Below are 26,248 nucleotides of genomic sequence, written 5' to 3'. Positions count from 1 at the left end.
TTTGTAGAAGCTTAGCAATCTGTTGTTGAAGCCTGGGTTCGAGAAGTTGTTGAGATTGCATAATTAAATTCTCTAATACAGAGCTCGATCATCTCATTTGTTTGTTTCATTTTACGCCTCCCCCCCCCCCAACAGTATTTCAGTCATACAGGCGGGGCAATTTCCTAACCATCGTTCCTGGAGAGTTACACCAGTACTAGACTTACCTTCCTCCGTGCTAAACTCCGTGCCAAAGCATCTCCCGGGGATCGAACCCTCGCCCAGAGAGGTAACTTGATAAGAAGTCATCGTCTCTAACCCTTCGGACCACGGAGGCGGTCGATCATCTCATTTCTCAATCTCATTTCTCAATGATATTTCTGACACAAATAAATTGGCGCACAGGCAAACAATAGATAAACACAGAATCCCTAAAGAAAGCCCAACACGGCAAAATTGAAAATGTTGCAGGCTCGGTTTGATTGAGCCTGTTCATGGACGGTACTGGAAAGTTGCAAATTACCGTCCACGCCCCCTAGCACCGGCTTAAGCAGAATTCAACATTTAAACATGAAATAGTAAAATTTTGAATTTAGAAACATCCGCAGATGTGTTCATACGGCGGTAAACATGGAAACCTTTCAATGTGACACTTCCGTGCCATTCCATGAAAAAGCGGGGTATGGTCCCCAAGTAATAAAAAGTGTGTGCCCTAAACGAGAAAACAATGGGCGGAACTAAATAAAATGGAATTTTGAAAGGGGATCAGAGGTTATGAAGCCTGCGTATCACAGATAAGACGTCAAAAGACAAATTTAAAAAGCAGGCAATATATCCTAAGGGTGATTCAACATTATTCAAGTAGGAATATTGGAACCACCCAACTAGAAAATGCCGAAAAGTTGAAACTAAATACCACAAGCACAACAATAATGTCGTGCCTTCAATTAAGATGGGTTTCAAGTTGTAACCTTAAGATGAATGTGTTTATGAAGATTAAAACAAGTTTGAAAGACAATAAGGACACGTCTGTCATTTTGATGTACATTGTAATTCCAAATATTGCATATTTATAATAGATCCATTATAATAAAACTGTCGATAAAAGCTGCGACATTGTCTTAGAAAAGTCTTAAAAAAATAAAACAACATACTAAATATCTACGACGTAGATTCGAAACGCTGAGTTGCAATCTTTTCAAGCTCCCTTCGATTCAGCTTTCCAGTGCTTGTTTCTGGAAATTTTTCAAAGAACAAATAAAATTTTGGAAGGACTGTGAATAACCCTGGCTTGTCGGCATGGTAATTGGAGCAAACCTTTCGCAGCTCTTCTTCTGTCACGTCACTTCCTGCTTTCTTCACAACGCATGCGCACAATACCTGGAAGTAAATATCGTCAGGGACAGGTACGATAACTACACCCTCAACACCGGGGAAATTCTTTATCACTTGTTCCAGAATTTCAGGAGCCACTTTGAATCCACCTGAAAGTATCATGTTGGACTTCCGACCTTCAACAAAAAGTTCTCCACATTCGGTTAATCTGCCTATATCATCAGTTCTGAACCATCCGTCTACCGATTTCACGGCATTAGTTTTTATTGGGTCGTTGAAATATTCTTTGAACAGTGCTGGTGAGCGGCAGTATATTTCACCTCTTGTGTTGACTGGGACAATTTTTCCATCGTCATTGACAATTTTTATTTCCAGTCCAGGAAACTGCATGGGTTTCCCACATGAATATTCTGTGAAGTTTTCAGGATCAGCGATCAAAGACTTTGCAAGGTAAACAAACTCTGTGGCAGCATACATACAAAGAAGATATTTGCAGCTTTTTCCAATGCACGATGTGATTTTCTTCGTCATAGGCTGACCACCACTTGCTATGATAATTACTGGCCAATCTGAGGGTAGATCACTCTGTAACAAAATGCATCCAAATTTTTAATATAACGTTTTTAAAAATCTTAAATCGCCAATGCATTATTTTCTGTTTTTGTCTTGTTGAACGTTTACAATGTTTCCATATTACTTGACATCGAATAAACAATAAAATATAAAATAACTAACATGGTATATCTGCAATTTCATAACAAATCATAGCAAGTTCAAGGGTCTTATTTGAATGACATGATTTAAAATAGTTTTTTTCATCAATATACATGTGATTAATTTTTACCTGCCGTTTAATTAGCTCATGCATCAATGGAGGAGTGCAACTATTGATGAACATCTCTCTCGCTGAATCACCTCTATCATAAATGAAACTCTATCTTTTGGGGGTTTGCAAAATCCAGAAATCGCGACCCTTGTTTGCCCTGTGATAACTGATAAAGGATATCCACCAAGCCATGCAAATGGGCGATCGTTGAAATGTTTGTATTTGGCGTCCAAATATTCAGCATGTTTTCCTGTGACACATTTAAAAAAGGCTTCATGACTATGAGCAACAAGTTTTGCCACTCCGGTACTTCCTGACGTTTGGAAAAGTGAAATTGTATTTTTTGCACTTACTTTTGGAAGAGTAATACCAGACTTGATGTCATGAACAAGGTCAATGAATTTCAGAAGTTGAGCATCGACCTGATCGAATGAGACGCCGACCAAATACCGAAGATAAGGCATTTTACTACTTTTTACAGTACCATTAGCGTTAAAATTATCTAGGAGTCTTCGTACAATATCCCAATTTATATTCTCGAGACCTGGATCCATGACCAGTAGTGAACAAATCTGCAATTTGTCCATCAATGCCACAAGGTCACTTCCATCGACGTACGTAAACGATACGCTTATTGGAATTGCTCCGGCAATTATAGCTCCATAACTGGCGTAAAGCCATTCCGGACAATTCCTTATGTTCATAGCTACAACCTCCTTTTCCTTTACTCCTAGATGAACAAACGACTTCGCGACAGCTTTAGACTTATTGTACAACTCACTCCATGTTACAGATTGCCTTGAACCGTCCGTTGATGCAAAGACGAAAGCCTCAGTCTCAGACTGAGTGTTTGCGTAATGCTTTAAACAGTCCACAATTGTAAGAAATTCAGAATGTATCTCATCTTCAACTGTTATTTTAATATAACTGTCGATGAGATCGTTTGCCATGGTGAAAAGTTTATTTGTAAATGTTCAGCACGAACCGACAATCTTGTATACAGTAGTGTTTGAATGTGTTATCTTTTTAACCTAAATCGGCTGTAGATAGCCTACTGAGAAACTTGCATAATTTATTACGTTATCACACACACACACAAATATGTTCGTATATTAGTTTATTAGCGTTACAATGCATTAATTAATATTCTAACACGACCCACATGTTTCCCTATTGAACATAGAAGAACCAAAAGTGTGTGTTATTATGCAATAAAATCTCTGTTGACGTTCCATATTTAGGCATATGACGTAATAATTATATTCATGTGACGTTACCACTAAAAGTGCGACGCGCTGAAAATAAGTATGAAAACAAATTAGGCGCAATTAAGCTTAATATCAGGAACGGGAGCATTTATTTGTTGTAGTCGTGTTTAAATTGAAGTAATATATCCAAATCGGTGATTTTATTGCTTGATAAAATCAATGTTTGTCGTTCGGATGCGCATAATTAAATCACTCGGGCTACCCCCTCGTAATATAATTCCTGGCATCCGAACTCTAAACATTGATTTTATTGAGTTTGGGATATATTATTTCTTAACTAATTGTTCTTGAGAAATGCAGATATTTACATGGTGTAAAACAGTTCCCACATTATCCAGCCAAATTGGACCACGGCACTAGTGGGGCATTGTAAGAAAAGAAGGGCAGTTTCAACAAAATTATTGTCATATCATTATGTCTTCAGGTGTGCTTAAAGATCATTGATATACCTGATACTGTGTACGTGCCACATCTCTGTTAGGCTATACATATCAGTACATTTCTTTAGTTTAAACATATTTAACCAAGAAAATATACAATCATGTATCATTTCAAATTTCAATATTTACTGATTCGAAAACAAGTAATCCTATCCTTTGATTTATTTCCGGAATGATTTTCTCGTTTTCGTACCTGAACTTAAGTCATAAAGTAACAGCTGATAACATACGAGTATTGAATAATACATGTTTTATCTGTTCTTGTAAAGATACCTTTATTATGTGTATATAGGCACAACGTCAATGTGATTGTAACATTTTATGTAGTCAGCATGGTGTGAATAGATGAAACGGCGTTTTAAGAAGAAAATTTGTAGAAGCTTAGCAATCTGTTGTTGTAGCCTGGGTCGAGAAGTTGTTGAGATTGCATAATTAAATTCTCTAATACAGAGCTCGATCATCTCATTTGTTTGTTTCATTTTACGCCTTTTCCCAACAGTATTTCAGTCATACAGGCGGGCAGTTTCCTAACCATCGTTCCTGGAGAGTTACACCAGTACTAGACTACCTTCCTCCGTGCTAAACTCCGTGCCAAAGCATCTCCCGGGGATCGAACCCTCGCCAGAGAGGTAACTTGATAAGAAGTCATCGTCTCTAACCCTTCGACCACGGAGGCGGTCGATCATCTCATTTCTCAATCTCATTTCTCAATGATATTTCTGACACAAATAAATTGGCGTACAGGCAAACAATAGATAAACACAGAATCCCTAAAGAAAGCCCAACACGGCAAAATTGAAAATGTTGCAGGCTCGGTTTGATTGAGCCTGTTCATGGACGGTACTGGAAAGTGCAAATTACCGTCCACGCCCCCTAGCACCGGCTTAAGCAGAATTCAACATTTAAACATGAAATAGTAAAATTTTGAATTTAGAAACATCCGCAGATGTGTTCATACGGCGGTAAACATGGAACCTTCAATGTGACACTTCCGTGCCATTCCATGAAAAGCGGCGTATGGTCCCCAAGTAATAAAAAGTGTGTGCCCTAAACGAGAAAACAATGGGCGGAACTAAATAATATGGAATTTTGAAAGGGGATCAGAGGTTATGAAGCCTGCGTATCACAGATAAGACGTCAAAAGACAAATTTAAAAAGCAGGCAACATATCCTAAGGGTGATTCAACATTATTCAAGTAGGAATATTGGAACCACCCAACTAGAAAATGCCGAAAAGTTGAAACTATAAATACCACAAGCACAACAATAATGTCGTGCCTTCAATTAAGATGGGGTTCAAGTTGTAACCTTAAGATGAATGTGTTTATGAAGATTAAAACAAGTTTGAAAGACAATAAGGACACGTCTGTCAATGTACATTGTAATTCCAAATATGGCATATTTATAATAGATCCATTATAATAAAACTGTCGATAAAATCTGCGACATTGTCTTAGAAAAGTCTTAAAAAATAAAACAACATACTAAATATCTACAACGTAGATTTGAAACGCTGAGTTGCAATCTTTTCAAGCTCTCTTCGATTCAGCTTTCCAGTGCTGGTTTCTGGAAATTTTTCAAAGAACAAATAAAATTTTGGAAGGACTGTGAATAACCCTGGCTTGTCGGCATGGTAATTGGAGCAAACTTTTCGAAGCTCTTCTTCTGTCACGTCATTTCCTGCTTTCTTCACAACACATGCGCACAATACCTGGAAGTAAATATCGTCAGGGACAGGTACGATTACTATAGACTCAACACCGGGGAAATTCTTCATCACTTGTTCCAGAATTTCAGGAGCTACGTTAAATCCACCAGAAAGTATCATGTTGGACTTCCGACCTTCAACAAAAAGTTCTCCACATTCGGTTAATCTGCCTATATCATCAGTTCTGAACCAGCCATCATCCGATTTAAAGGCCTTGGTTTTTACTGGGTCGTTGAAATATTCTTTGAACATTACGGGTGAACGGCAATATATTTCGCCTCTTTCATTGACCGGGACAATTTTGCCATCGTCATTGACAATTTTTATTTCCAGTCCAGGATACTGTATTGGTTTTCCACATGAGTATTCTGTGAAGTCTTCGGGGTCTGTGACCAAATTTTTCGCCAGGCAGACGACCTCTGTACTACCGTACATGCAAAGAAAACATTTACAACATTTTCCAACGCAAGAAACGATACTCTTTGTCATAGGCTGACCGCCACTCATAATAATTGTAACCGGCCAATCCGAGGGTAGATCATTCTGTGGAAAAAATGCAGAAAAGTTTTAGATGCCTTGATAAACAAACTAAGCATATAATCACCAAAGTCAAATAATCTAGTCATGCACGAAACTTAAATTTTAGGATACTACAACAGTTTTAAATGAACTAACATTATTGCAATATGTTTGAAAAGGGGATATCTCATTCAGTGTTCAACATCATTTGCCGACCAATAAAATCACTCCAAAAATGCCCCTTTTTTTAATTGTACAGACAGGCAAATTTGTCACTTATTTATTATTATTTTATGGCGAGCTCGTTTTATATATACGCCCATAGAGAGAATATAAACAAGCCCAATCATTTGCCTTTCATTTTGAACTGACAAAGTTAATCACAAACAGAAGATGATTATCATTTAAATACCTTTCAAGTAATGCACAAAGAGGTATTTTTCAGAAGTTTGCAACGTTGAAGAAATTAAGTGGCACACGATGTAAATAGTGTTCACTTTGTCATCAGATTTACTTTCGCCATTCATATATTGGTGGACGTAATTGGTAAATGAAATGTGTTCCTCAACTCGACCCAATGTATTTTAAATTTATAATTAACTTTCTACAGGCTAGAGGCGTTCCAGTGTGGTCAAATGAGGTTAAACTCTAAGTAAGATTTAAGTGAAAATTTAAACAGCAAGGAACCAACTGTCGCTCCCTACCGGTCGCTTTCTTTTTGTGTTCTTAATTGTTAAAAGTTTACTTAATAAACACTAACGTATGCGTAGACATGGGTTTGATTCCTCTACCTCCCCAGTGATTCCCTTTTCATTACAGTACTGGAAAATGCAACACAGCCCATATCTGAGCACCAGATTCAGCAAATAGTATTTTTCAGATTAAAAATATATCAGAACAGATAATGATTTCTAAAGATTAAAGTCAACAGTCTAGTTTATATGAAGTTTATATATAAGTCTTTACAGCGTTCAAATATGATTTTATATCTATATTTTGGATAGTAAATAGGCGTCAAATATGACTTTACATCATTATTTGGGATAGTAAACATAAAGTCTGATAAAGTTAGTTTCCCCGAGACAATTGAATATAACAACTATATATGAAATGGGCGAAAATAGCAGGTTCTTTGGCTGTATTGACAAATGCAACATAAACAATGTCAGCATAGACCCCACCAGACTGATTCAAAGTAAACATTGTTCAACTGACATCACTTACCGGTATATCCCTTGCACTGGTTTAAGTAGAATAAAATTCGGAACGCTAGAAGTGTTAAGGGCATTTATCCAGAAAGCCAGAAAGACCAGAAAATGTTTAACAACACATTTTTCCCTTAGATATCAAACTTAGATTTCTTCAAATTTAGAATATTAATTTAAATTTTACCTGTCGTTTAATGATCTCATGCATCAATGGAGGCAGTGCAAATACTGATGAACATCTCTCTCGTTGAATCAAATCTATCATAAATGAAACTCTGTCGTCTGGAGGTTTGCAAAATCCTGAAATCACGACCCTTGTTTGCCCTGTGATAATTGATAGAGGATATCCAGCAATCCATGCGAACGGGCGATCGTTGAATTGTTTATATTTTGGGTCCATATACTCAACAAGCTTCGCTGTGATACCTTTTAAAAAGGTTTCGTGTGTATGAGCCACTACTTTTGGTACTCCAGTACTTCCGGATGTTTGGAAAAGTGATACCGTGTCTTTTGAGCTTAAACTTGGAAGGCATATGTCCGAATCGATATCTTGTATAAGGTCATCAAATTTCAAAACGTGTGCGTCAACATCATCAAACGAAAAGCCTATCAGATATCGAAGGTATGGGATTTGCACACTTTTTACAGTACCATTTTCTCCGTATGTATCTATGATTCTTGTGATGATATCCCAATTGACATTTAGCAGACCTGGATCTATGACCAGTAGTGAACAAGTCTGCAACTTTTCCATCAAAGCTACAAGGTCACTTCCGTCGACGTACGTAAACGATACGCTGATTGGAATTGCTCCGGCTATAATAGCTCCAAAATTTGCGTAAAGCCATTCCGGACTATTCCGTATATTTATAGCAATAACCTCCATTTTCCTCACACCAAGACGCATAAACGACTTTGCGACAGCTTTAGACTTGTTGTACAACTCACTCCATGTTACAGATTGCCTTGAACCGTCCGTTGATACAAAGACGAAAGCCTCAGTCTCAGACTGAGTGTTTGCGTAATGCTTTAAACAGTCCACAATTGTAAGAAATTCAGAATGTATATCATCTTCAACTATTATTTTAACATAACTGTCGATGAGATCGTTTGCCATGGTGAAAAGTTTATTTGTAAATGTTCAGCACGAACCGACAATCTTGTATAGTGTTTGAATGTGTTATCTTTTTAACCTAAGTCGGCAGAAGGTAGCCTACTGAGTAACTTGCATAATTTATTAGTTATCATACACACACATAATTACGATCGTATTTTAGTTTACTAACGCTACAATGCATTAAATTATACTATAAATTGTTCTTTGGAAATGCTAAACATGATAGCAGATATCTTCATGGTGTAACACAGTCCACACATTATCTAGCCAAATTGGACCAAGGCTCTAGTGGGGCATCGTGCCAAGGGAAGGACAGTTCTAAAAATATTGACATTTTATTAAGTCTTCGATCATTTAACGCCCATGAGGCGTCTAGTAGATATGCATTTTCCCATACAGCAATGGGGAGAATTTCAGACATGGCAATGCTTTGTGAATTTGTGAATTAAATTATATTTTTTCACAAAAATATGCAACTTAATTATTAAACAACGAGCACATACCAAGAACATGGAGAAAAAATGATTTGTGCTTCGGATATTCAACTGAAATAGAGAACGATTTTCAATGTTGATTGACTATTCACATCATTTGGCGGCGTCTTTGATGTGCAGATTCAACATTTAACTTGTTCATTTAATTGATGCAATTTACCGCCGCATCTCTATGTTAAACAACAATCGAGGTTTTACGCACACGTAAAAATTGCTGCGGAGTAATGATCAGCTATGCAATGCAAACCTTGAGAATACCTGAATAAAATACTACCTTTACGAATGACTGTTTCGATCTGCACAGTTGTGGAAATTGAAATTAAAGGGGACGGAAATACCATAACTTATATACAAGTTCTCTTTTTATACTGTGACACGACTGGTTCGCTTTAAAGTCAATGCCTTAGGGAAAGCTAACCAATAATTGTGCACTATGTATATTATTCGCTTGAGAAGCAGCCGAGTCTTAAAGGATTTTAAATAAGACACATGATTCACTGCGGAATGACACAATTTACTTTGCGAGTCGTCAATAAATAGAAAGTACATAAAAACATTCACATTCATCAACTTTACATTTCAGGAACAGTTTAAAATTTCTTGCTTTGTTACAAAACATTTTTATTGACATTTTCTTCAAATAAAAAGCAATGTTTTCTTATCTCCGTTTACAAAAAAAAACAAACATAAAAATGTTATGCAACATAATAAAGAATTAAAATGAGTTCCGAAGTGTAAAGCTGATGAATGTGAATGTTTTATGTAGTTGTATTTTTATTGACTAAATCGTGTCATTCTGCAGTAAATCATGCGTCTTATTCGAAATCACATAAGACTCGACTGCTTCACAGGCGAATAAATATCAGTACATAATTTAGTTTAAACATATTTTATCAAGAAAATGTACACTAATGTATAATTACAAATTACAATATAAGAAAATGTACAATCATATATCATATCAAATTACAATATATATTGATCGGATCTAAGTCAATTCCTTTCCTTTGTATTATTTGTGCAATGATTTTCTCGTTTTCGTATCTGACCTTAAGTCATAAGGTAACGGCTGATAACATACTAGTACATGTATTGGAAAATACATGTTTTTATCTGCCCTTGTAACGAAACCTTTATCATTTATGTAGGTCAACGTCAATGTGATAGCGACATGCTCATTTTTGCGACGGACGCGCCCTCAGGCGCGTTCAGAGCTAAGTCATCTACATGGGATTTCGTCTGCTACACTCGCGCAAAGTGTCCTCAACCGATTAACAGCCCAAGAAAAAGTACATGAATTTGATCCTTTAAAACTCCCATACTATGTCGGGATATCTTAAAATCTTCCATATTTAGCCTTTTCAATCTCAAATTAAGTTATCCAAGTTAAAATATGGACGTATATGATTGATAAAAACGTTGTAGTCCCGTAGTATTATTGCGCAATTATGCAAATTACTGCCGAAACGATTTACCGCTGTCGAAAAAGTAGGACAGCAAATTATACTATAATAAAGGTGTAAGCTCTGAGTTCCAAGAAATTATTAGTAGGAAATAAATATTTCAACATTATACAAAACATTATTATTAACAAATCAAAAGTTTTTTGGACTCTAGAATAACTCGCGCATTAATAAAAGAAGAACTATTTTCGTGACTCATACCGCGGGTTTAGCTGAATATTCAGCAGTTATTAATAAATTAGATACATTTTCTAGGTCACGATATGAGTTAACCTTCGCTATTCTAAAAATAGATTCTGCTTTACCTGTGCTGATTTTCGGACAGTAGGGAGTACACATTTTACATGTTATAAACCAGCGGATACTTACTTTGTTCACATACAATACTTTTAGAAATTCTATACAATTGTAAGAAGCAAACAAGTTGAAAATGTAATTTAGTGTGAAAATGAAAAGGACAACTAAACACTATAGTGCTTTTAAAAAAAATTGTGACATTCAGATTAAAATAAAAACGATGTGCTCTGGCCCTTGCAAATAAAAAAAAATCTAAAAAATACGGTGACTATTAATTGCTGATGATTTTAACCAAAAATATTTTTAATGAGACGTACATATCCAAAAGAAATAAAAATACAAATGACTTATATTTTATTGTGTATATGCCCGCTATGTTAAAACACGAAGCAATTCAAAATAACATTCTCACATGTATAATCACGGATTTATCCGTGGTATAATGTATTATGCTTGAAGTCTATTTGCATGGTTTTATTTTAGAAATATGTCGTTGAAAGTTTTTTTTCCATTTACATATCATTTCTTGGAATAAATCGATAATGACACTGATTTACAAGTTTGACCAGTCTGCAGGGTTTTAGGCATATATTTCATTCTGCTTGAAAGTAGAAATTCTGGATTATATCAGATTGGGACACAAAATATATTGCTCCTTGTATGGAACAAATTTTCTCTGTTATACATTTTGTGTTGTATTTTTTTTCTAAAAAAAACCCTAAATGTCTCCCCGGTTGCATGTCCGTCGCATTCAGTGCTGCAGCACTTTGATTTATGTAGTCACGAAAACTCGTAACCATTGTATGAATAGATGAAACGACGTTTTAAGAAGAAAATTTGAAGTAGCTTAGCAATCATTTTTTTACAACCTGGTTTGAGAAGTTGTTGAGATTGCACAATATCTCTAATCACGAGTTCGATCATCTCATTTCTCACTTCTATTTCACACACAAATAAATTGCTTTCATTTAAGGTCGTGATCAAGTTGTCGCCTTTAGATAAGTTCATTTAGGGGGAAAAGCGGACATTGCCAAAGTATCAAGAAATTAATTCGAATGAAGGGATGTGAAGATCTAAACCCTTACTTTTGTAAGATGTGAAGATTTACGTTACCGAAAATTGCGTTATGGGAAAAAATCTGTAAAAGGGAGATCCCTCGAAACTGATGAAAACATCAGAATTATGCAAAGGATGAATGACTGACTTAAACACAATTTCACTAATGTGTTTAGCAAATCAAGTAATGAAGATTAAGACAAGTTTGAAAGAAAACAAGGACACGTCTGTCAATGTACATTGTAATTCCAAATATGGCATATTTTTAATAGATTCATAATAATAAACATGTCGATAAAAGCTGCAACATTGTCTTAAAAAAAAGTCTTAATATAATAAAACAACATACTAAATATCTACGACGTAGATTTGAAACGCTGAGCTGCAATCTTTTCAAGCTCTCTTCGATTCAGCTTTCCAGTGCTTGTTTCTGGAAATTTTTCAAAGAACAAATAAAATTTTGGAAGGACTGTGAATAACCCTGGCTTGTCGGCATGGTAATTAGAGCAAACTTTTCGCAGCTCTTCTTCTGTAACGTCATTTCCTGCTTTCTTCACAACGCATGCGCACAATACCTGGAAGTAAATATCGTCAGGGACAGGTACGATTACTATAGACTCAACACCGGGGAAATTCTTCATCACTTGTTCCAGAATTTCAGGAGCTACGTTAAATCCACCTGAAAGTATCATGTTGGACTTCCGACCTTCAACAAAAAGTTCTCCACATTTGGTTAATCTGCCTATATCATCAGTTCTGAACCATCCATCATCCGATTTAAAGGCCTTGGTTTTTACTGGGTCGTTGAAATATTCTTTGAACATTACAGGTGAACGGCAATATATTTCGCCTCTTTCATTGACCGGAACAATATTTCCATCGCCATTGACAATTTTTATTTCCAATCCAGGATACTGTATTGGTTTTCCACATGAGTATTCTGTGAAGTCTTCGGGGTCTGTGACCAAATTTTTCGCCAGGCAGACGAACTCTGTACTACCGTACATGCAAAGAAGACATTTACAACACTTCCCAACGCAAGAAACGGTACTCTTCGTCATAGGCTGACCGCCACTCATGATAATTGTCACCGGCCAATCCGAGGGTAGATCATTCTGTGGAAGAAATACAGCAAAGTTTCAGATGCCTTGATAAACAAACCAAGCATATAAACACCAAAGTCAGATAATCTAGCCATGCACAATACTTAAATAAGACGATACTAAAACATTTTAAATGAACTAACATAATTGCAAGATGTATGACAATGGGATTATCCCATTTAGTGTTCAACATCATTTGCCGACCAATAAAATCACTCCAAAAATTCCCTTTTTAATTGTACAGAGAGCAAATTTTGTCACTTATTTATTATTATTTTATGGTGGGGTCGTTTTGTTTATACTGCTATAGAGAAAATATAGACAGGCCCAAACTATTATGGCTGATTTGGTACACTTTGCGCGTTACGTTGTCGATAGCGAAAACACAACCTACAACGTTATCGCCTTTTCGTCCATGTCACTAGGGAAACGCGCAATGTCGCACTGTCGTCCTGTCGCTAGCGAAGCACTCAAACGGCGTGTTGTCGTAATGTTTCCCTGTCGCTTGGCTTATAAGTCAATCCTTCCATTTGAGCCAAGCGACAATGTGATATCACGACAACACGCCGCACGACACCACGTTGTTTGGCATGCATCATTAGCGACAGGACAACAAGACAGAGGTATGACAAATCGCCGTTTGGCGCTTTGTCGTGCTGTCGCTAGCGACAACACGACACACAAAAGCGTTCCAAATCAGCCACCATGCCAAACATGTGTTTTTCATTTTGAACTAACATATGTAAATCACAAATGGATGATGATTGTTATTTAAATAATTGTCTTAGTATTGCACACTAGCTGTTAGTGTTAGGCACATACATAGGATAAAAAAATATCTAAAGAAAGAGTGATCCCTCATCTTTTCACATTCTTTGGGGGGTTTTGCATTTTTATCACAAAGAAGTGTCCTCAACTTTCAGCATAGAAGATCTATGGTTGATATCTCACAAACACAAAAATCATTCACGTAAGGGTACTTTTCAGAAGATTGCAACGTTGAAGAAATTAAGTGGTATACGATGTAAATAATGTGCACTCAGCCACCAGATTTACGTTTGCCATTCATACATTGATAGACATAATTGATAAATGAAATATGTTCCTTAACTTCGCCCAATGTATTTATAATCAACTTTTTACAGGCTGGAGGCGTTCCAGTGTGGTCAAATAAAGTTAAACTCTAAGTAACTTAGTTTTTATTAAGTGAAAATTTTAACAATTATATTAAAATAGAGAACCAACGGTCGCTTACAATCGGTCGCTTTCTGTTTTGTTCTTAATTGCTAAAAGTTTATTTAATAAACACTAACGTATACGTGGACATCGGAAACTGTGTTTGATTACCCTACCTCCCCAGTGATTTCCTGTTCATTACTGCACTGGATAATGTAACACAGTTTGTCATCTGAGCATCAGATCTCAGCAAATATTACTTTTCAGATTAAAAATATCATAGCAGATAATGATTTCTAACGATTAGAAGTCAACAGTCTAGCTTATATGAAGTTACAGGCGTCAAATATGACTTTACATTTATATTTGGGATAGTAATGTCCGCATAGACCCCGCCAGACTGGTGCAAGGCAAACGTTGTTCAACTAACATCACTTATGTCCCTTGAATTGGTTTAAGTAGAATGTAATTGGGAACGCTAGAAGTGTTAAGAAAGACCATAAAGTGTTTAACAACACATTGTTTTTCTTAGCTATCAAACTTAGATTTTTTTTTCAAATTTAGAAATATTAGTTTAAATTTTACCTGTCGTTTAATTAGCTCATGCATCAAAGGAGGCAGTGCAAATACTGATGAACATCTCTCTCGTTCAATCACATCTATCATAAATGAAACTCTGTCTTCTGGAGGTTTGCAAAATCCAGAAATCGTGACCCTTGTTTGCCCTGTGATAACTGATAAAGGATATCCACCAAGCCATGCAAATGGGCGATCGTTGAATTGTTTATATTTTGGGTCCATGTGCTCAACAAGTTTCGCTGTGATACCTATTAAAAAGCTTTCGTGTGTATGAGCCACTACTTTTGGTACTCCAGTACTTCCGGATGTTTGGAAAAGCGATACCGTGTCTTTTGAGCTTAAACTTGGAAGAACTATGTCCGAATTGATATCTTTAATAAGGTCATCAAATTTCAAAACGTGTGCGTCAACATCATCAAACGAAACGCCTATCAAATATCGAAGGTATGGGATTTGCACACTTTTTACAGTACCATTTTCTCTGTATGTGTCTATGATTCTTGTGATGATATCCCAATTGACATTTAGCAGACCTGGATCCATGACCAGTAGTGAACAAGTCTGCAATTTTTCCATCAACGCTACAAGGTCACTTCCGTCGACGTACGTAAACGATACGCTGATTGGAATTGATCTGGCAATTATAGCTCCAAAATTTGCGTAAAGCCATTCCGGACAATTCCGTATGTTTATAGCAACAACCTCCATTTCCCTCACACCAAGACGAATAAACGACTTCGCCACACTTATTGAATTATTGTACAACTCTCTCCATGTAACAGCCTGCCTGGTACCATCCGTAGATGCAAAGACAACAGCCTCTATATCACCCTGAATACTTGAATAATGTCTCAAACAGTCAACAATAGTAAGAAAATCCACCTTTTCCTCTTCTGTTTTAACCTTTATATAGCTGTCGGAAAGACTTTTGGCCATGATGATTCTTGAATTATAGATGTACGTAAACCCTGAGAGACAATCTTTTGCAGTGAAGAAAACACAATGCGTATTCCTTGAGATATCGTTCTATAAAAGTATTCAGTTTAACCTTTCTATTTAAAATGGGCTAACGAAAGATATGGATAAAGTTGGATAAATCGTCCGACAAGGCAGGTGCATGTCGGGCAAATGTATTTGGGCCGTATTTAAGGCCGATTTGATTAAATTAAATCAGTTAACAATAGTAAAAGAATATTATTTTTCCTGTTCTCTTGTTTTTCAAATTCAATATAGCAGAAACTGTTTTATTATTGTTAAACCTTTGAACCTAATGTATATCTATAAATAGGTCAACTGGGCATATGTGGGGAAACTGGTTAAAGCAGCATGCGGCATGCCTCCAGATAAAAGCTAATTTTCATGAAAATTTTGAAAAGGTATTTAAAAGTAAAATATTGTGAAGTGAACAAAGGAAACAAATGGCGCTTACAATCCATGTAATTTACCAAGAAAGAACTATGCAAAATATGCAAACATTACCCCGTTAGTAAGGCAGTAGAAATGTCGTAATTTATTCCTCAAAATCAGTAGCATATAAATTATTAATCGAATCTTGAATCTTTTTACTTTTACTTTTAAATTAAATCTTAGTGCATTTTTCTCAACTTTGATTTCCTTGACATATTAAAGCTCACCTCGATGCAGGTACGCGTCGATCTATAAATGATTAATTGTATCTTTTGTATGATGTACGTTTGAAAGTCGATTTAAACTTTTCTGGCTAATATTACAAATAGCCTCAAATTAATACAAGGAATTAAATGATAAAGATATCTAGTAGTGATAATTGAAGGAAATGCATTTATGTTTACTTTACGTAACAAATATGTTATAGCTCTTTATACACGTATTAATCTCTAGAAACCTACTGCCCTATAATCAAGTACACGTGTATTTGAATGTTGTGTTATCTGTGCCCGAATTAAAGTGAAGAACTCAATTTCAGTGTTAGATAGCTAAAAATGTAGAATAAAGATTCTCTCTTATCATCAGTTTATTTCAATCATGATTCTCTTTCATCATGAATCCTTTTAAATTCCTGCGCTTGTTTAAATTTCCTATTTTTCTAAATTTCTCATTCCCAAATTCTGATGGTCATACTCATGCATTACAATTATGCATTTCATTATATTGCAAACGGGCAGGATAACATTGGCGTACAGAAGCGCGATAAAAAAAAACATCGAAACAAATTGATTTTCATTTATTGTAATATGTTTAGTTATGTGATAAAAAGAACCTCACAAACGTAGCCATATAATAACAAGTTTTATCATTTTCCTTATAAATTAAAGCGACCCTTTGGCGAGTTCTTCAACTCGTTAAGCAGCGTTTTATAATTCATGGCAATGAATGCGAGATTCTGTATTACATTTATATCATATCATTAGGATTTGTCACAAACTAAAAATGATAAAATACACAAAATGTAACATATAGCATTTTTGTCAAACAAAGACCCGTTAAACTGGAAATGATTATCTTTTCCCATCGCAGAAAATCGAATTTGGTGGAAATTCTATCATAACGTGTAGATGCAAGACGACTTTGTGAAGACATAAAAGTGCTAGATTTCACATTAGATGAAATATCGTAGATTTTGTCAACCAACTGCCCAAAAGTATTGGCATAAGGCCCAGAATTGCTTCAAACTGTTTTACGCCAAATCATAAAATTTCGAGATTCACTCCAAATCATGAACCATTAATTTCTGTTCCGATCAAAGTATTGTTAACTCCAAATCATTAACCATTTCTGTTCCGATCAGAGTATTGTAAACGTAATTTCAGTAAATTATATTAGTTATGTAACATCGAAATCTAAACAAAAATGCCAAGAGATGGCCAATTAAATCAATTAAATGACATAAATCGAGACTGCGCTCACACCAGATCACGATTTTCCCTTGAAAATACCAGTATTTCAAAACCGCGGACAAAATACACCTTTTTGAGATTGAAACTATTGTTCCGGTGAAAGAGTTGCATATCTTCGATTCGTTTTGAAAATTCTTTTTAAAATAAGAAACCTAGCTTGGAAAATGTGTAAGTATCGGTTGATTTATGTATTCCGCCATCCAACTCCATATCATTCCTGAAGTCACAGATCACGTGGGATGGCCACCCTGGTGCTTCGATCGATTCTTCACGGCAACGTATTCAGTCAAATTTCCAAAAAATGTGTTTGCCTCATTATACGTTCACTACGTCCCAGTAAGGATGTTGTTTTTTTTTTCAAATTATTTTATGGATTCAAAGTATTATAGTATAATGTTAAAAATGAAGGGAGGTAACACAATCACTATAGTATGAAATAACTTCAAAAAGTTGTCTTTTCTTGATATCACAACAATCATTAAGAACATTTTAGAAAGTGTACTATGACATAGACAAGTATCCGGGTATTCGCAAGTCGGGTACATATTAGTGAGTACATATTAGTTAGTACTTAATAAGTACTGCAATAAACTTATGTTATTTCTTACACAACACTTAATTACCGTTTGATGTAAAACCAGCTTTTCTAGACATAATTAAAGGAACTGAAAACATCTCAAATAATTAAGGATTAAGAATTGCACGCTACTTTAAAGTAGTAAAACTGTATGCTGAATGTGTAGTCTGGAACAGATGTCGCAGTCCTGATCTGTAAGGTGTTCCCATGAAATGTTTGATCTTATCTTATTAATTGTTCTCCACAATGAAATTGTATCACTTTCACAGGTACGACTCTATATTATTTCTTATCATCATCTATTTCAATTAAAGGGTATTGGTCTAGTTCTCCTTTCTTCAGAAGGTTTTTTGGAATTTCAGTTGGACTACATATAGATCTTCGGCTTAGCCTTTGGATGCTACGAGATGGTATCAGAGAGAAAAAGAAGCTCGGATTTCCAAATTTGTAACATAACTGAAATTAGGAAGGAAATTATGCAAATAAGGAAATGTTTAATTGATTTACTAATGCTCCCCAAACTGTCGATTTTCAATAATAAATAATAGTAGTAGGACGACGATATGTTCTCTTCGTTATAACCTCATTTGTTTTAACTATTCCTCTTGTATGGCTAATTATATGTAGTGACATATATGCGGCGGATTTGATGCATATATTAATATTAAAAGTTCTTTTTATGGGTTGTGAATACACATTAATCAGTGTGAGTTAATTAGCACGTGGTTTACATCTCTCAACTCATGGTCTCTTAAATATTTGAATGATCCTGCTCATGATCAGCTCTAACATTTTATCACTCCAAATATCAGTAGGGCCTTTGTATATAATAGTATACGTTCGATTTTTTTTATTTAAGTGTGTACGATTAGAAATAGTTTAATACTCATATCATACCTAGTTTGTTTGTGTTTTGTTTCACTTGGGGCGTAATCTAGATGTTCTGTTAAGAAAATTTTGCAAAGGGGATATCCTTTGTGGGAAATGACAGCAAAAACAAATAACTGAAAATCATAGTCGGTTTTATTGAGAGAAAATTCAAAAACTCCCCAATACCGGCTTCATTGTTGTTCAATCCTTAAAACTTACAGTTTTGAAATCAGTGATCTCGAAGGACCAGAAATATGTAACAACAGTGAGATGAAATACAGGGCTACCTTTTTACAAGCTGCCACAACTTTAAGTCTGGAAAGTGGCGATCTCCGGAGAGCAATATATTAATGATAGAAAACAATTAAATTATTGTTAATTAAGTTTTTAACAAAGTGAAAACCAAGCCAGAAATTTAAATAATAATATTTTATTAGGTAAATGAATGATCTCGAATTATATCTGCAAATTAAATTCGGTCAACATTAATAAACTATAGATTTATAGACTAATAACTTCAGAAATAAAGTATTAATTATTATAAATATTTACCAAAAACAAAATACTAAGTCAACATAATGCAATTAAACTTATTGAGAAAAAAAAAACAATCCACATGGGCCAGGGTGTTGGACAAAAATGACCTGAAACATGATGACGAGCAATAAAAAAATTACCATTACCACGGATCCAAAATGAAGGCCAAAAAGTAAACCGTTGACAAACAAATTGGAATAACTAAATGTCGACTTGATTGAAATAAAAATCTTTATCATTCACAAGAATTACATGTAATCTATTTTAACAGGTGTAATAAAAAGTTATGTCTATATTGTTTTAAATAAAACACCGTAGAAGCACTACGTACGTCAGCATCAAAATATATTAAAATAAATTTTAAATCATTAAATGTCCATTTAATTAATTACATATTTTTTGTTAGAAATTGTAATATCTAATAGTTTATATGTATATATTGACAAAACATAAGATGAAAGCTGAAGCCAGGGCAAATACATGCGTTATATTATTAATTGACGGCCTTTTTTTTATCTGCATCACTTTACATCTCAGTATAGCACATATATACACGCGTATGGTTGCTGTTAGAATCTACTTTTTTTCTCACGCATCTTTTGTCAAAGTGGTCAAAACAAAGGTGACAAAGGAAATAGCCACAAATTAGGGATTAAGCCTACCTAGCGGTTAAAAACACGCAAGGCAACACCTGTCTCTTTCACAAACGTTATGCAAAGATCTACGAAGTTTCACGGAAACAAACGACAAATAACGGAAATTATCGATCGGTTACATGGACGCCATATTGGTTTTGTCTGCGTGTGGTGGGGACGAAATTTGTTGAAAACAAAGAACGAATTCTCTCTACAAAGATGTATTTCAGGAGAAAAATGAAGTTATTTTCCAAGAAGAATATCTGAAGTATTGGACAAAAATAATAAAGTAAGTAGAAAATGCACAGTTACTGGCAATTTTTATCGCGAAAAATTATTTGTCATTTTTCCATAGCCAGATGCCAACCGGAAGTTGTCATGTACACAAAGTAAAACAAAGGGACTTAGCTAGATTTTTAAGATAAACGGCTTCATCTTTCAATTAAGAGAACCATAAATAATGTGTTTGTTATGATATTTTTTATTTTCTGTCACTTTTTGTATCTGAAAGTCATTTTCAAAAGCGCTGTTTTGTTTTAATTGTGAATTTTCATTGTGTTAATAATCCTTGAGTGATTCATTTTCTTGTTCAATTATTATCATCAGTCATGATTAGTGACCATGTGCTGAGTGTGGAAGGTAATGTTTATCATTTTGTTTAGTTATGTAAATGGAAAGTTTGGGGTTTCTCTACATTATTTGTTGATTAAATTGTTTCTTTTCTTCTAAGTTCTAAGGTGTAACTCATTAAAAATGCTTATAAATTGACTATGAATTTAAATTGTAAACATTCTGTTATTGTTGACATTAATGAAGGAAATTTATTCCCATTGGTATTATCAGATAAATTCATATCTAGTACATTTTACTGACAATTTGAATGCTGTGATACCAAAATAGTATTTATGGACTTATGAAGTCAAGAAGAACATTTCTGGGAGCACTTCTAGAATCTGTACACAGTAAAATACGTGTTTTATAATCCTAACCCTCTAACCCAAACTCCTAACCCATAACACTGACCTTATTAAACCGTAATCTTAGAAGTAATTTGACTGATTTTAGAGAAACATAAACTGTTAAATATTGAAGAAATGAATTTATGTAAAATGTATGTTAAAAATAGACGCAGACATATTCTAAAGTCTAGCCCATTTTTGGTATATATACAGTATCTTTTTGTATAAATATATAGATTAAGAAGGAACTGAAGGATGATAGTAAATGATGCAAATGGATGTTTCAGCCCCAAATTCAATTACATACTAATGTTATATCTTGATGGGATTTTTAAATAAATCCTGATATTTCGACCATGATCCTGATTGAGAGATTATAATGCATGTCATGTCCAAGGCCCATGTCTCTACCTCAAAGGCCAAGGTCACTCTTTTAGTTTGAAGGTACTCATTCTCACAAGAAGAGTTTAAAGGTACACATTCCGTATTGTAACTTTGGCATGAATTGAAGAATTTAAAATTAACTTGTTTCTTCAAGATGAAGTGTAGCGTCTAAGGCCCATGTCCCTACCTCCGAGGTGAAGGTGGTATGTGTGCTATCTTCTGTAAAAATTATTGTAAAAGAAAAATACTTAGTAACAAAATGCACGATGTATGAAATAAATATTGTAGAAATGTCTGGGGCATGCATGGAATCATGCTAAATGGATAAAACTCTGTTTGAATTAACAAAAAAATATTTTGTTTCAGAACAATTATGTTTATGTACAATATTGATGGGTGTTAAATAACAGAGTCAGTCTATGCTACAACTCTTTGCAGGATTGACCATTATATTTTGGAACCAGTATAATTTTACTGACTGTTGATATATATTATAAAAATATTTCATAAGACATGACATTTCTTATTCTTCAAGGAATAATAAATAAGAGTGAATTCTCAAAAATAGGGGTGAATCCCCCCATCCCCCCTCCTAGAATAAACACTGAATAATGAGAGCTTTTCTACTCCTGCAGTGTTGGCATCACCATCATACTTTGGTTAAGTTTTTGTGTGCAAGTTGGTATTTCCTACAACTGAAGGCAGTTGGTTGAAACTTCTCACACTTATTGGAGAGGATAAAGTCCAAGGCCCATTAGTCTAACATGTGTTTTGACAGAATGTGGCCCTTTTTGGACTTAGATAATTATCGAATTTACCACATTTAAAAAAAATTAAATACAGAAAAAATTAGATGTCAGATTACAAACCAAAGCCATATATTTATTTCAGTTATACTCCATTATTCTTTGATATGTAGATATCTTAACTAAAATAGTTTTTGTTGTTATGGCAGCAATCTATTTATTGTCATTTTTGCAGAAGTTTTGAATTTAACAAAATTATTTTATGTTATAGTAACCTAGGAATAATGATTAAATGGTTCTGTTTTTTATTCAGGTTAAGATAGTGTTATCAACAACTGTGACGAGTTGTGAGGTACAGTGAGGGTTGAATAGACAGGAGTGATATAAAACAGTACCAAGACTCACTCATACTTAGTTTAATATTTGATTATTATTCCCTGTTCATTGTGAAAGAGCCAGAAATACAGAGAATGAACATGGGGCAAAAAGTATCAGGTGGAATCAAGACCGTCACCTCTAGAGAACCCAGTCATTGTAAGGGGATCAATCGTGAAATAGCCTACAATCCAGATTATCAAAAGCCAGCAAGACTGGATATGTTATTAGACATGCCGCCAGTTTCTAAAGAGCAACAAAGTGAACATGGTTGGAACGCGGATGATAGATCATTAAATATATTTGTAAAAGACGATGATAAAATGACATTTCATAGACATCCTGTAGCTCAAAGTACTGATTGTATAAGGGGTAAAGTAGGTTACACACGAGGTTTACATGTATGGGAAATAAACTGGAGTACACGGCAACGTGGAACACACGCTGTAGTCGGCGTGGCGACAATTGACGCTCCTTTACATTGTGTAGGTTATCAATCTCTAGTCGGCAGTAACAGTGATTCATGGGGGTGGGATCTTGGGCGTAACAAATTGTACCATGACGTGAAAAACTTTCCGGGTGTCACATACCCTACCTTACTGAACTCTGATGAAAACTTTGTAGTACCAGATAGTTTCCTTACGGTATTAGATATGGATGAAGGTACATTGAGTTTTGTGGTAGACGGACAATATTTGGGTGTGGCATTTAGAGGAATGAAGGGCAAAAAGCTCTACCCAATAGTTAGTGCAGTATGGGGACATTGTGAAATCACCATGCGATATATAGGGGGTCTTGATCGTAAGTATGCTATTCATGTATTTTGTCTAAGGCCCCCACGATTACACGTTTAAACGGATTCGTTTCGATTTTCATTCATAAACGTTTACGATATTGTTTACCGTTTAATCGAAATGACCATATTGTCTTACAAAATTTCTTAATCATTGCCTGTAATCAAGAATTTTATCAATTCTAGTGCTTTATTCCAAAGTAAACAAACGGAAAATGGATGTTTACAACCCTCCACACAGCATTACCGTGCAAAATTGCTCGTGACATAATACATTTTTGGCAAAAAATGGGGTTACAATGCAAAAAATGTGTGCTGACTCAATCGTGATGAGCCTTGCACATTCTTTATTTGTACATGAATTAAAAATATAAAGAAAGACATCATTTGGCGACTTAAATACATGGTGTGTATAGTACATAGAGGTACCATGGTTTAAACGGTGTCGTTTCGGTTCTTAGCAGTCGTGTAAACGTTTACAAAAAATTGTAAACGTGGGAGCCTTAATTTTGTCATGCGCTTTTCGGTTAAAAACATCATGTCTCGATACCCCAGCTTGTTAGGCCTTATTCAATTTTCTAGATATGAACAAATTTGTAGATATATGTCTTAACAGTTACTCAGGTAGCTTATTGAACTTAAAGGTAGGTGTTCTAACCAAGGACCAATTATTGTCTTAAAAGTTAAATATAATATCCTTTGACAGTTTTGTCTTAAAATAGCTATGTGACATACGATTGTGTCTTTGTGATTTTTTAAACATTTTTAAAAGGTAAAACATTGTCTTAATATACTGTATTTTATATAATACAATGATGATTAAGGGTGCAAGAAGTTATGCTTCACTGTGAATTTCTGTCCATTGATTATCAAAAGAAAGGCAAACAAGGTTATTATAATTTAGATACTCATAGAAAAAAAAGACCCAGTACTGTATGGTCTGTCAGTAAAAACTTGAATTTTATATATATAATTGAGCCACGCCATGACTAAACCCAACATTTGCGGCCAGCATTGATCCAGACCAGCTTTCCCATCCGCGCAGTCTGATCAGAATCCATGCGGGTTGCTTCCAAACTCTATTACAAGTAGAGAAACTGATAGTAAACAGCATGGATCCTGATAAGAATGCGGAGATGTTCAGACTGGTCTGGATCCATGCTGGTTGTAAACGCACCATGTTGGTTTTGTCATGCCACCTCTCAAATAAAATCATACTAAGATTTCAGCTCGTAATCATATGATAATCTGTATACTCTCTGAAAATTTTACTCAATAAGAATTTTCTGTTTCAGCTGAGCCTCTACCTCTGACAGATATCTGCCGTCGTGTTATACGTCAACATCTTGGTAAAAATCGTCTCCAAGAAATTCATCGTTTACCATTGCCAACTTCAGTGAAAAACTACCTGTTATATCAATCTTAGTGTATCGTTAAGCCACCTTAGAGCGTGTGTTCATCCGTCATCAACTATACATACAGTCGTCATCTCTCAGAGAACATGTCACATCCACGCCGGCTTATCTTATAATAATGTAGTACTTAGTGCTTGTGATTCACTTATACTGTATCTGTCAACAGCATTTTCTATACCAGTTTTCTGAAGTAATTTCTTTTTAACTTTGTCAGTTTGAAATACAATACACTAAATGCATTTAGATTTCATATGTCTACAATTAGATACCTGCCAGTATAATAAATATTAACCAGCTCAGACAGTTGACATACACCAGTTAGAGAGTTAACCAGCTCAGACAGTTGACAAACACCAGTTAGAGAACCAGCTCAGACAGTTGACATACACCAGTTAGAGAGTATATTATAATACTGCACGTTTGTAACATCATTTTTCATTGGATAATCGTGAGATTTATATAGTTTTATATACATGGCTGCTACCGATTCATGAAGAAATCTACATTTGTGTCTCTAAAAATGATGCTTGCTGTATTATAAATTCGTTATAAAGATCGTTGACAGGTTATATGGTCGTATATAAATGGCTGTTTGCTATATAACCCTCGCCTAACGGCTCGGGTTATATTTACAAAAAGCCGTTTATATATGGCAATATAACCTGTCAACGATCTTTATAACTAATAATATAACTCAATGTTAAGATAGGTGTTTTTCACTTTTTGTTCTCATTTATTTAGAATAACATTAAATCCCAAGTTTTCATACAGGTACTTGGCATATCTACATCTAATACGCAAAGTGTGTCTTGTAGTCTAAAATATATATAGTAAGAATCGCTTATACATTGTATTAATGGGTCTTTACTTTCAGATCCTTACTGACCTTTGACCCAGGTCTTGACCTTAAATATTATAGTTAAAGATGATTTACATGTATATCAAAGTATATCATTTTCTGTAATGAGATTTTAGACAAGAAATTAACAACAACAGCTACTTATCCTACAAATTGTCGATGTTAGTTACTATTAACTGGTTTCTCATAATAACAATTAACTAATATGAAGAATTTAGTATACATGTATAAAACAAAATGTTACTGGAATATCATTGAAGTTGTGTTTGTGATCTAAGTGTCAACAATTTATAATTCTATAAATGATAATTTTTATTATCTTCTTTCAAACAGTCAAAGTGAATTTTTTAATCTGTACCTTTGTTCTATAAATAACTTTGTTATCTTAACAACAATACTTTTTAAGGAATTTTACTTGTCCTAGGTGTTATTTACTTATTGAGATTTTAAAAAGTAAATTTGCATGCAAAATTTTATTTTTTAACATTTTTATCTTTATAAATAAAAAGGATAATTTGGTTTTGAATTTAAGTTACAACTTTTATTCATTTTATAAAATCAATTCATTTATGGAAAATTCAGTAGAATTTTTTTTTCGAAATTATGATGAAGCTGGTGTTTTTATATGACTGCATTGTTTAATTGGAAAAAAAA

General features: G+C 34.7%; 4 protein-coding genes across 4 annotated transcripts; 1 reads left to right on the top strand and 3 right to left on the bottom strand.

Moving 5' to 3' along the window:
- Nucleotides 1-1,025: 1,025 nt before the first annotated feature.
- LOC132754835 (uncharacterized) lies at nucleotides 1,026-5,066 on the bottom strand. Its single transcript, XM_060745563.1, has 2 exons — nucleotides 2,197-5,066; nucleotides 1,026-1,899 (listed from the first exon to the last, which is right to left on the bottom strand). Exons 1-2 carry the CDS (start codon nucleotides 3,088-3,090, stop codon nucleotides 1,141-1,143), a joined length of 1,653 nt encoding a protein of 550 aa, XP_060601546.1. The 5' UTR covers nucleotides 3,091-5,066; the 3' UTR covers nucleotides 1,026-1,140.
- A 151-nt stretch (nucleotides 5,067-5,217) lies between these two features.
- On the bottom strand, nucleotides 5,218-8,502 carry LOC132754818 (uncharacterized). The gene is made up of 2 exons (XM_060745530.1): nucleotides 7,468-8,502; nucleotides 5,218-6,099 (listed from the first exon to the last, which is right to left on the bottom strand). Exons 1-2 carry the CDS (start codon nucleotides 8,398-8,400, stop codon nucleotides 5,341-5,343), a joined length of 1,692 nt encoding a protein of 563 aa, XP_060601513.1. The 5' UTR covers nucleotides 8,401-8,502; the 3' UTR covers nucleotides 5,218-5,340.
- A 3,418-nt stretch (nucleotides 8,503-11,920) lies between these two features.
- LOC132754817 (uncharacterized) lies at nucleotides 11,921-15,629 on the bottom strand. Its single transcript, XM_060745529.1, has 2 exons — nucleotides 14,575-15,629; nucleotides 11,921-12,825 (listed from the first exon to the last, which is right to left on the bottom strand). The coding sequence occupies exons 1-2, from the start codon at nucleotides 15,502-15,504 to the stop codon at nucleotides 12,067-12,069; spliced, it is 1,689 nt and encodes a 562-aa protein (XP_060601512.1). The 5' UTR covers nucleotides 15,505-15,629; the 3' UTR covers nucleotides 11,921-12,066.
- Nucleotides 15,630-20,188: 4,559 nt separating this feature from the next.
- Nucleotides 20,189-26,181, top strand: LOC132754816 (SPRY domain-containing SOCS box protein 1-like). The gene is made up of 3 exons (XM_060745528.1): nucleotides 20,189-20,352; nucleotides 22,466-23,328; nucleotides 24,616-26,181. Exons 2-3 carry the CDS (start codon nucleotides 22,623-22,625, stop codon nucleotides 24,744-24,746), a joined length of 837 nt encoding a protein of 278 aa, XP_060601511.1. The 5' UTR covers nucleotides 20,189-20,352; nucleotides 22,466-22,622; the 3' UTR covers nucleotides 24,747-26,181.
- The last annotated feature ends 67 nt before the right edge of the window (nucleotides 26,182-26,248 follow it).

Source organism: Ruditapes philippinarum, unplaced genomic scaffold, assembly GCF_026571515.1.
Source record: "Ruditapes philippinarum isolate M1 unplaced genomic scaffold, ASM2657151v2 ctg482_1_1_1_1, whole genome shotgun sequence".
In the NCBI taxonomy this organism is placed as follows: Eukaryota; Metazoa; Mollusca; class Bivalvia; order Venerida; family Veneridae; genus Ruditapes; species Ruditapes philippinarum.
Note: the sequence above shows the minus strand (reverse complement) of the source record. Positions and strands in the feature narration are given on the sequence as shown.